This window comes from Anarhichas minor, unplaced genomic scaffold (genome assembly GCF_050575085.1).
Source record: "Anarhichas minor isolate MPS153535 unplaced genomic scaffold, ASM5057508v1 ptg000014l, whole genome shotgun sequence".
NCBI classification, from domain to species: domain Eukaryota; kingdom Metazoa; phylum Chordata; class Actinopteri; order Perciformes; family Anarhichadidae; genus Anarhichas; species Anarhichas minor.
In genome coordinates this window covers 8,210,027-8,222,200 of record NW_027466460.1, presented here as the reverse complement: position 1 = coordinate 8,222,200, position 12,174 = coordinate 8,210,027, and the positions used below count along the sequence as shown (strand labels likewise).

General features: G+C 38.9%; 1 protein-coding gene and 1 long non-coding RNA gene across 2 annotated transcripts in view; one reads left to right on the top strand and one right to left on the bottom strand.

Moving 5' to 3' along the window:
• The first annotated feature begins 4,317 nt into the window (after nucleotides 1-4,317).
• LOC142949591 (uncharacterized) lies at nucleotides 4,318-10,937 on the top strand. The gene is made up of 3 exons (XR_012954048.1): nucleotides 4,318-7,956; nucleotides 8,191-8,449; nucleotides 10,253-10,937. It is a non-coding gene; the product is annotated as an uncharacterized LOC142949591 (long non-coding RNA).
• npnta (nephronectin a) overlaps nucleotides 6,568-12,174 on the bottom strand; it is a 43,811-nt gene continuing 38,204 nt past the window's right edge. The window contains exons 11-14 of the mRNA XM_076091320.1: nucleotides 11,172-11,261; nucleotides 10,222-10,320; nucleotides 8,182-8,441; nucleotides 6,568-7,926 (exon numbers count right to left, since the gene is read on the bottom strand). Coding sequence (XP_075947435.1) covers nucleotides 7,816-7,926; nucleotides 8,182-8,441; nucleotides 10,222-10,320; nucleotides 11,172-11,261 — 560 coding nt within the window. The 3' untranslated portion in view covers nucleotides 6,568-7,815. The remainder of the gene's footprint in view (nucleotides 7,927-8,181; nucleotides 8,442-10,221; nucleotides 10,321-11,171; nucleotides 11,262-12,174) is intronic.

The following is a 12,174-nucleotide window of genomic DNA, read 5'->3' as shown; positions in this document are numbered from 1 at the left end:
ACTTTCAATGTAGTTTCATACCACACTATCAAAAGCCAATACATCCCTTTTTTTTGCAGAGGTTGTATTATTCTCTGCACTGATTCATTTAATCATTCTTGGACCTTCGCCACACATTCAGAGGTGAACGACTTGAGTCACCAACGGTCCCCAGAGACTCCCCCTCTGGAGATTGCATTTGGCGTGCAATAACGGGCTCCGGAAAAGCCGTGCTCAACTTGTTACATCTTGGCCTTCATCTCTGACCGCTGTGGCTTGTAGGACGCCTGTTTCATTTCATCTTCTTAGCTGGTTACACTGGATTTTCAAAGTATGTTCAAACTAAAAGCAGTCATTGCAATATCGTGTTTACAAATCGAACTGCAGTCCTAAATCTTCATGGTTTGTCTTCTCAAAAAACCACACTGTCAATAGCCAATACAGCGTTGTATTATCATTTATTTATTTATTCAGTGGAAGTAGTTGTGCAATGTAATGTGTAGGAAGCACTGAAAATGTGGGTGGGCCAGTAGTCATTTCCTGAGCATTTTAACAGGTGGTTTGATACTTTTATCCGGCTATTCTAGCATGAGAGAAATTATTGGTACATTTTGTTACTTCATCCAGAGGAAGTGGTTGGCCCTAGATCCCATATTTGAAGATACTAAAAAGCTAAAGCACAGAAATTGATCTTGCACTAATTCAGAGCCGTTTAATAACCACTCATTGTTTGTTTAAATTTTAGGAGCTCTTTATTCTTGCATGCAATTGCAATTTTTGTTAAATTAATTTCTTTGATGTTATCAAATAAATGAGTGAAGTGGAGAACACAACTGTAGTCCCAGTGCCCTTATGCATTCTCCAATAAACTACTACTGTACTATGAAGAATCACCAGGACCTGAGGCCTGCGTCTCAAATCTAAATTATGTTATTATTTTATTATTGTCTTTGGCTTTCTTTACACACACATTTTTACTTACATAACAGTACTACTAACCACTTTAAGACACATTTAATGACAAAAGGCAAATATAACAACCACCTCTCACCATGAAAAGCACTAGACTTGATTTCAAAGGTTCGAGGAGGGTGTGTGAGCTAATCTTTCAAGTTAGCTGGATACCATCATAATAGCTTGTGGCACAGGCTCCTGATTTAGGCCTACACTTTTTTGGCTAAAAATACATAAATTTCAAGCAGCAAATAATACAACACAGAACCCAAAAATCACATGAAAAATGTAAATGAATGTGACACAATTAATCACCAACAATGACTTAATGGGGGTTCATGCTTTTTGTTGTTTTCTAATTTAAGAAATGTAATTTCCTCACACAATTATCAGGTATCCAGTTGTATCAACTGACTAACAGTTAAAAGATTAAAAGATGATGTTAAAAAAAATGAAAGCTTACAGCTGGCTCCTCTTACCTTGGTACCGCCTTCAATGTTTTCTTCATTAGTGCTGTTCATTTTTTGTTTCTTTGCTAACTTCACTTGTTCCTTCTTTACCTCTTCCTTTTATCCCTTACTTTCTGTGTGTGTGTGCATGTGTGTGTGCGTGTTTGCATGTGTGTGTGTGTACACGTGTGTTTGCGACTGTGAAACTTTATCCCCAATTAATGTCAGCTACGGCCCTCTTTGAGAACCAATGCTTCTCTGTTAAGTCATTGCCAGCCTAATATGGAAGACCTCTACCTCAACACGACAGATAAGCTCCTTGATAACTTGACAATTTCTAACAAACATCTTTGTTACATCGAAACGCTCTGTTAAATGAAATCTACCGGGAGCTCCTCCAGTGTGCAGATCTACTGTCTGACTTCAGCATTGTTAGGTACACAGAGTACTTTTTTTCATAATGATGGATTAATCTATGAGATAACAGACAGACGAATCTGAGGATTATTCACAAAATTCATCAATTTATTTGCTGATAAACACCTCAACGTGAATCTTCTGTAAAGGGATCTGGGTAGTTAGCTAAAACTGACCAGACTGCTCTTGAGTAACTGCAGTAAAAGATAAACAAAAGGTCAGCAAATGGGCACTCAACAGACAAGAAAAAAAAATTTATTGTGGTTGAATGTCCTTTACCTCCTTCAGCTCTATGGAATGTAACACTAAGCACTTCCAAAAATGAGCTAGTATTCAAATATACAGTAGTAATTCAGTGGCAATTTAGAAAATAAATGCAAACAAAAAAATGTATGTTTATAAGTAACCTTTTTCCATTCCTTGTTTGTCTTCTTATGCATGATCATGCTTATGCATGACTATTTAGCTCTGTGAACATTCCCTCATATTTAAGCTCACCATTAATCACCTGGTATGGCATTCATTAATGTCCCATTAGCACTGATATATTTCTTGTTTCCATGGAACAAGCGTAACAGAGTCTGAGAAGGTCTTTCACCTTCATTCAGCCAGAGGTTTCATACTTTATTCTTCATGAACTGAAAAGGTGTTTGATATTTCCTTCTCTTACTGTGTGCTCTGCCACTTTATATGTGTATGGGTGCATGCTTGTGAGAAAAGAGAGAGAAATGCCTGACTTTGCTACCCTTCAAGAGATAATTTGGAAAACACACAAAGGGAAACACACACACATTTACAAACACAGAGATACAGGCGAATACACACAATTGTGTTAGCTATTGGCTCTGCCCTCTGGATTTATTTTTGCTATGGTAGTTTATCTTAATAAGGGGACTGTTTGCTTGCCCTTTTGGTCCCAAATAGGCTGCCCAGGTGGAAAATGAAAATGTTTTAAGGTATTTCATCACAGGTCAGTGACAGGAGTTAGGAGAATCATCTGTTTGGAGACAGATCTAATATCAAAAGTGCAGACCTTATTTGAACAGAAATTTGATTCACTGTGTGTGTGTTTGTGTTGTTGAGAGACAGAGGAAGAGAGAGAGATATTCACATGTTTCATTGATTTCAAGAAATCGTTTGACTCCATTTGGCATGAACGGCTCTATTTCAGACTTCTACATTGTGGTATAGGGGCGAAATGTATGATCAATTTATTTGGAAAATAGATGTGGAGTTAAAATTGGAGAGAAACTGAGAATAAATGCAGTTTGCCATGAATAATCATATACATTTTGTATGAGTTATGCCAATCTGCATCAGGGCGTTTCAACATCTCATTAAATGCACAAAAGGAGCATGAGGAGCTCTAAATGTAATTATGTATAATCTCAAAATTCCAATTAAAATCTGTTTTACAATATTTGATAGAATAATCCAGGCCACTGCCCTATTACTGTGGGTTTTTTAATGACATTTTATTGGCATACAATGCTTTTTTATCAACCTTTTCTTTATTTTGATAGCATACTGTACAATGAAGTTTTTATGATGCTTTATTGAAAACGATTTCGTTTTTAGGACATTTTGATAGCATACTATACTCTGACTTTTTTAAGGAACACTATACTTTGAGGTACTATAAAATAATATACTATAAAATAACCTGGATTTAAAATAACCTGGATTTGACTCCCAGTATGGGAATGAGATTTTGAGAAGATAACATAGAAAACAAATCAAATAGTTATGGTATAGTATGTCATTGAAAATTCATAGTTAAGTATGTCTGAAAAAGTCATAGTATAGCCTGTCGAAAAAAGTCATAAAGTCATAGTATAGTAACTATACTATGACTATTTTGTGACTTTTTTCGACAGGCTATACTACCTTTTTTCCGTTACACTATGACGTCTTTATAACTTATTTGACAGTATATACGCATACTTTTGTTGTTAACTTTGTTAGACTAGCTATACTATGACTTTTTTTCATCAAAATATACTATTGAGTTTTCATAACTTTTCTCAACATTTTATAATATTACTTTAGTTTTTACTGACTATATTACGACATATATCATGGCATACTACACTAAGATTTTTGATAACATTTTATGGCATACTATACTTTGACTTTTTTATGACATACCTTACTGTAAAAAAAATGTATACTGTGACATTTCTTATGAACCTTTTGATGACATACTATAATATGACATATTTTATGCCATTTTGATTGCATAATGTACTCTGACATTGATTAATGATTTTTCACAACATACGAACGATGACTTTTATAACAATTAATGGTACACTATACTATGAAATATCTTATGACATTTTAATAGCATACTATACTATGACATTGTTTGCCATTTTAATATTATATTCTGACTTTTTATGACATTCTAATACATACTATACCATGATGTTTTTATGACATTTTAATGGCGTACTATGATTTTTATCATAGTTCAATGTTTTTCAACTTTGTTTTCATTTTAATGGTATTTGACTTTTTATGACATTTTCATGGCACGCTAAACGTTTTTTTATGACTTTTATATTCCATTTTGATTAAATACTTTAGTAAGATATTTTTTATGACATGTTCATGGCTTTATGGCATTTGATAGAAGCCACTGTTAACAGTCAAAATAGAGCACTCAAATGTTTTAATCACCTTAAATCCCGTTCCCTAGATATTCCACTCCAAAGCCGTAAAATCCCAAGCCACTAAACCCATAAAAGAGTCCCCTATGTCAGTTGGTATTGAGGCTAACTGCCACCTCTCAGACACACTCCACTGAGTCCTTCATAGCGCTTATATATTGTGCCGTGGCCATCTATCAAAGAAAACAGAAAACACAGGGTGGATGTGTTTGTATCAAAGTATGCAATTAGTTATTACCCGAGTAGGTTAGAGGCAAAAGTCAACTAGTAATGCAGTGGGAAGGTATGTGTATTGTGGATGCTTGCGGCTCAATATACTTTGCACACTCATTTATAACGGTGGTAAAATGAATGTCTGTTACTTTGTTTGACTCTTCTATGCTTCTTTGAAGCTTTTATTACATTTTATCGGATACCCGGAAGCCTTCAAACACATGTGTGCTCCATGGCCATTGTATAAATAAAAACAATAAATCTTTGAATGTCTATGAGGAATGTGAAAATCCAAATCAAAGCATTCGTCCTATTTTGTACCTGTCTGCATACTAGAAATGGTTTGTGCTCCTTCATTTGGTTGTGCCTGTCATATACAAAGAACATTTTCTTCCTTTCTTTTATTTAAATATATTTTGTGCTGTGAAAACTATCTTGCTCACAATGGCATTTTTCATATTCAATTTCCCACAAAATAATCTTAAAATTAATTCCAATGACCTGATCTTTTAAATTATATAAAATGTCCCTCTGTTGGATACATACACACTGTTGGGACTTCACCATGTGGTTGGAAAAAAGGGATTTGGGCATTGGGCCTACATAGCAGTCAACAGCCTGATTTGGGCTAAAATCACACCAAGCCCCACCAGACTTTAAGTCTCTCCTACGTGTGATTTTTGGTCCAAACTCAACACTGGGGTCTCATTGGACGAGGGCCACAGGCACCACAGGGGGCTCCCTGTGGCGTCACTGAGACTATAAAAATCTGCGTTACCTGCAGCTCGGAGCCAACCCACGTGATTCAATTCGCATGAAAAGGGGCGCGCACAACGTTGTTGCTTTTAAGAAAACCTAGGAATACATTCGCTGGTCGAACAATGGACTGTTTTGGATCCCGAAGGAACTTGCCTGCAGAAGGAAGAAAAAGATTCTTCAGAGGAAGAGGAGGACAAATTCTCTTCACAATCAAGTCAACATTTGCCGGTCGTATAGAAGGAAAATTCCCTTCACTTCCGAGGACTCCTCGCTGCCATACGGAAGATTTATCGCCGCGCAGCTTGAAGCTCCAGATCCCGAATTTAATGAAGAAATTCAGAGAACCACATCGACCGCTACGAAGTCATCTCAGAGTAAGAGGCTTGTGTCGGGGCAGAGATAGGTCATGGTGGGTTTGTTACCTTGTTTTGTTTTGTTTTAAGTTAATTGGACTGTTAACGTGTTATTGTGTATGTTTACGGACCGCCGAGTTCCGTTAGTGCTGCTTTGAAATTACTGTTGCATTCCGTGCTGCTGTAATAGTGTTGTGGTTAGATCAGTCACCTCGAGTAAGGTTGGTTAAAAGACCAGTGCCACGGCTTGCCGAATTTGAGATCGCCAGTCGGGTTTCTGTGTGATAGAGAAACAGTTCCTGTGTTTTACTGCGGCGGTGAGGATCGACCTTGCTTTGAGTGTTTCTTTCCTTTTCCTTTGTTGTTTAACTAACCCACACACACACACATACTCATACACACATTTAGGTTTTGCTACCCATCTCAGACGCACGTGGTGTGTAAACGCGGCCTCTAGCGTGGCCCTGCCGCCATTTTTGCAGTTTGCTTAGCGTGATCACCTACGAAACTACATCCGCCATTTTGGTAGTCCTGTCTATCTTACATACTTTTTGTAGTCGAAACTACATTCGCCACTTTGATAGTTTTCCCTCCAAAGCGCCATTTTGTAGTCTTGCGTGGCGTGGCGACGTAGGAGACTACAATATACAATATAAACAATATAGGGACCTGCTCATCAATACATATTGTACTTATTTTTTTAAACACTGTGTTGCTGTCAGCTGCTGGGATAAGAAAAAAAAAATCATGCTTTGTTTCATAAAATATCAGTCAAATTAATTTTATTTACATACTGGTCTGGATAAATCTGAATTTGGTGGATGCACCCATGCATACAGAAAACCTTAAAATTCCAGCCGATGCCCTTCATTATCACAGCATACGATATGCAACTATGTGCTTTGCAAGTTACAGACAGAGCCTTTTATCATAACACATTGACATTGACATACACAGCCTGGCACTACACAAGGTTTCCATCTGTATACATGTTCTTTAAGTGAAAGTTGAAATACCAACCATTTTGAAATCCAATTAATATCAATGTATGAATTTACATAACGTATAAACCACACAACAAATGGGATTGTAGATTTTCAGAGTATGTACACACAATTACATTTACAATAATAACATTTTTGAAAGCCTTAAAATGTGTTGGTATCATCGTTATAACAAACTGCACTTAATATAACAAAGCACATACTGTTTAATAGAAACTAAGTGTTGATTTGCTAGTGTCAAAAATCATACACCGATTCTGTTTGACATTTTGAGTAAAAAACAATGACCATAGAACAACTTTAGGAGGCTTATATAAAAGATCAGGGTAGAAAAGGTGCTACATTTTAAACCTCTTCTACCAAACTGATCTTTTTAATACTGTGACAAAAAAAAAGATCAACAAAGGCAAGGCTAATTGACCCTCTCGATGTTTTACTTTGGGTCTAGAAAGAAATGATGACATTTACAATTTGGCTTTTACATAATGTTATTTTATCTTTTTTTAAATGTATCTCCAAACCCCAAAGAAATGTATACCAGCAAATAAAAAGCAATGGCTTGTGGCTAAAGGATCAAAGCAAGGCAAAAGCAGACTGCTATGTGAGGGAACGATCCTCTCAACGGGAAGAATTGAAGTGAACGTGGGCCTCTCAGCGGTGTGCTGGAAGGCTGCCAGGGCTGTTAGGTGGAGGACACTTCCATGGTAGGTTGGTTCATGCAGGTTTTATGGTAACAAGGTTATGGAGTGAGAGGGTGTCTGAGAAGAGGGGTGTGCTGCTGGAATGCGCACATGACATTTCAGTTGAGTCTTTTTATTCATGGGCAGTCAAAAGGAGAAACTCACTGTTCTGTAGACACACAACTTTTTGGAGATCGTTCACAGAATGGCTGGGAGGGGTGACGGGGGCAATCAGCGAGAGGCCAGGCAGAGTGAGGTCGATGTCAAAACAGAGTCAGTTCTCTTTGAGATGATTTTCCCTCTTGTTTTCTTTCTGCCTTTTTCTGTTCTGTCAGTCAGAGTCTCCTCAGATTGTGCTCCTCTGTGCAGGAGCCTTTCCTCAGGGTTATGTCGTCCACAGCCATCTCGCCGCTCCTGCCTCGCCCACGCTCCCCCTTCAGGATCACCTGGTGAACAGCAGCAACGTGCACACTGAGGTACTATCACTGAGGAACGACCACCAAATGCTGCTGGCATGCGTTTCTACCCAAAGCAGACGTCAATCTAACATTTTGTACATGCACCCTCGAAATGCAGACTGCTGCTCGGATTTATTTTTCATTAACAGGAATACAAACATTTGACATACTTCCAAAATGTCTGGAGAAACAATCATTTAAAATTCTCATTGTATGAGTGAATTTTGAAATATTTATACTTACACTTTCCAGGCCTGTGCCCCATAGTGTGATTTGAGTGTGCCTCCAGCCATTTCCACCTGTCCGGCCCCAGACTGCTGGACTGTACTGCTTTCCCTTCTTCACAAACACTTGCAGCATACCCACGTGATGGCCTGCCAGCTTGTGCCGGAATGACAGGCACAGATTGCCATCGTTCCAGGGAGGGGTGAGTGGGAGGACCAGCCGTGCCCCTCGTCCGGTCCTCTTGTTGCCTACCTCGGGAATGGTGAGGTACCTTCCACCTTGGGAGGTAAATGACGGACATTACAGTCAATGAAAACACACAGAACATATATCTTTAGTCAATAAGGGGCAACATTGAATTGTATCTTAGAAAACGTAGCACTAAGGAATGTTCCATCCTGCCGTGAGTATGCTGCATCTTTGCCGGTTGCACCACACTTTTTTTTTACTAAATTAAGTATTATTTCTCATATTTACTGAAACCTAAACTTATTTGAAACAAAATTAGTTGAAGTAGACAAAATTAAACAGACAAGAAACTACACATTTCTAATTAATTACAGCACTAATAAATAACTTGGCTTTCCAGAAACAGTACCCAGATTTACTTATTGTAGGATAATTGACATAATAATTGAACAGTTGGATTCACTTTCCATTTAGTCAAGCAAACTGTTGACAGTGAAGTCTGTGAATTGTCCTGAGTCAGTGGGACATTGTGTCTGGAAAGACAAGTTGCTGTTGAGTTTTTCCAAATGTTTTTTTTAATTGAGCAATGAAATACATCCATTCACTCATTGTATTTGGGTGTCAGCACAGCCAAAAAATAAACCTAAACAAGCAGCATGGCCTTTTACGACAATAGGTCTGACAGTTTGACAGTAGTGTAGAATATGTAGAAGGGAAAGTGTGAAAAAATAGACAATTGAAAAAGACTTGACCCACTTATAATTCATCACAAAGTACAGCCATTTGCCGTTGGCAAAATAGATTTATTTTCATTAATTCATGCATTAGTTAGTAATAAAAGAGCTGTATAGTTTAAAAAAATGTAAAAGTCAAAGCGCTTCTGGGTAATAGCTGATTAATGCTGATGCATTTTGCTTATCTTGCAGATCTGTGTAGGGCTGGCGTTAACCACAGGGGGTGCGATATGTATCTGTAGGCCACAGATGCTTTCTGCATATGTTATGAGCCCCTCCAAATCTGTGCCAATCTTCTAACAGCCATGAGTGTTAGCCAGTGGCTGTCTGTCAAAAGAACGTAAAGCGATGAACAGTAAATAGTTACTTGCTTCAAAACGCACCGGAAATGTAGCAAAAGCCATATATAGGTGGACACACACATTCCCATAAATAAGATAGTATTTAAATGTGCTGATTAATTACATTCACTACATGCTACTGAAAACTGAAATGTTGCCTCTTCAATGGCATTACTTTTTGTCAGGGCCTAGATTATGATTTAATGAGAATGATTTTCCAGGGAACGTAAAGGTCAAAGTAAAAATCTTTATTCCCTCTAATGAGGGAGCACAAACTTGGCTGAAATGAGACCTCAGTCTGAGTCTCTGCAAACACACTAGTACCTGCTAGATTAGGCCAGTTGGCAGAAGAAGACGGTTGTAGTTAGTGTTGCTTAAACAGTGCCAGTACGCAGCACTGTTTAGTCTTCACACCGTGTCTAATGAGTCCTCTCAACATAATTCAGCACGTTTTCTCCTTGTCTGAACCCCAAGAAAAACAGTGTTGTGTTCCCATTTTATGTGAGCCACAGGTATCGCTGACGGGTCGCGTAATCCGTTTCTAATTTGCATCGCTTTGTAGAGCAAAGCACTAATCCGCATAAAAGACAAACTACTTCCCTCAAGTAATTTCCATCTTGACCTGTAATTGAGCAGAACAAAACTTAGCTGCTTACATTGTCTGACGCTGTACGTGTTTGCATATGTATGAATTGTCAGAAAAGGACCGCAGCTATTCTCATTTCCATTTACTGACTCTAAAATAAACAATTTTCCTTATTAGAGTGTGTGAGTGAGAATGGCCCTTGAATTACCTGACGGATCAGGCGTTGTCTCCCAATGCAGGTCTCCATCTCTGTCCCTGATCCAACCACAAAGACCATCATCAAAGGAGCAGCTCAGGTACCCCGACTCTGAAGATAACAAAACACACTTTTCAGAGACGTGCAGGACGCACATACATGCAAAGAGGCTTCATTTTGCATTTTGCAATGCTTCACATGAGCCCTGCTGTGTGAATTCTACACATATAACCTATTCTATGTCTACCCTCCACCATAGCAAAATACACTATAGTTACAAAGACAGTCATAATATGTCATGACTGATGATTTCTTTCCCAGTGATGATGTCTAGACAATAATATCATAGGAATGCAGTTGTGGCATCATCCATGCATTGCTGTACAAATTGGTTTGAAGATAAGAATAACATCCATCATTTTGTATAAAGTAAGGTTTCCACAAAACACTTCTCAGTTCATTTCCTGAGCCAATAAAAAGGCCTTCTCACTTGACACTGCATAGAAAATGATTCATCGTGAGCCAAAATAAACACATAACTAAACCATTAGGCAATATAATCTGCATACCATTGACATTAATAAATCACATAAAATACTGTCTCTTCACAAAAGCTGTTTTCTTATAGTTGCTGTAGGAACTGTACACTGAGTACTATGGAGCTTATGAGCGGAGCACTGATGTACTTCAAAATGATCAATTAATCATTCAAGCAGTCAGGCAATCAAGCAAGCATAATGTGAAAAGTGGAAAAGTCTGGCCGTTCTGAGCTGTGAGCCATTATTTCAATGGATATGGCCAGATGTCATGTGTCACCTCCTGGTGAAAGGCCTATCAAAGCACATCTGGCCACTATAATGTCTTCGCCTCGGCAGCAACCACTGCAGGAGTTGATTGTCATCATCGTTCGTCATCGTTTGAGGGCTGCTGCTGATTGTCTCTGTCAAATGTCTTGTGTTTACCTGGATCATCCTTGGTTTCATCTGCCGTGTTGCCGAGCTCAATGTCAAAGTCAACACCAAGGACGGTGTTATGGCCGTGGTTCCGAGGGACTGAGGAGAGAGGTGAGACGCAGGTTTAGATAAAGGATTAACAAAGGTATTATATTTGCTCACTGGTATGCTTGTGGCTATTGTGTGGCTTTGTTTCATCACGCTACAAGGACTCTGCAAGGATGAATCAATGTCATGGTTTAGTGCCTGCATATCCAGAGCCAAGTGCATTCAACAACACAGCACCTGGCCAGAATACCTGAGAAAACGTGCAGAAACACCATAAGTCAAATGTGAATCATAACAACAAAAAGGCTGATGGTTCATGATGCAACGTCTGGGCAAATGTTGCTGTTACACAACCTGGAGCTACAGTACATACACAGATACAGTACACAGTCAGTCCGGAAATAGCCTCTTCCCTTCTCTAACCGGGTCACACTGCCCAGAATACTTTAAGCCAAGCTGTCTTATTAAAGGTCGACTGACAAGTGAAGGATAGAAAGTTGTTTCTTATAGCCAAGCCTTTTTTTGGCAAAAGATGCTTTGGCTATTTTACTCTATTAGAATGAAAACTGTGTTTACTGGTTTTAAATTGATAGAAAGATACAAAGATCATCTTAGTATGTATTCACTGCATTTGCAGACGAGATAAGTCAGTGGACTTTAATGAGACAAACTGTCAGTAAAACTATTCCCAGCATCCCAGGCAGATTCTTGCTCCTATGCCGTGAATGCCCTGAAACCTGCACTTGACACGTCAGTCCCCTAGGCTCCCCAGCATGTGCCCCCTCCAGTCGGCCTGAGCGCTGAAAGGGCCCATTCACCCCCACACTGGGTCTCAACCACCTGGCAGACTGCAATGTAGCCTGACAGTCGGAGGAATCTGACAGTGGGGAGGTCACACTCGCACCAGGCTCTCCAGCAATCCCAGGCATCCATGTCTCTGTGTGTGCCCAAGAGACAGGTTTGT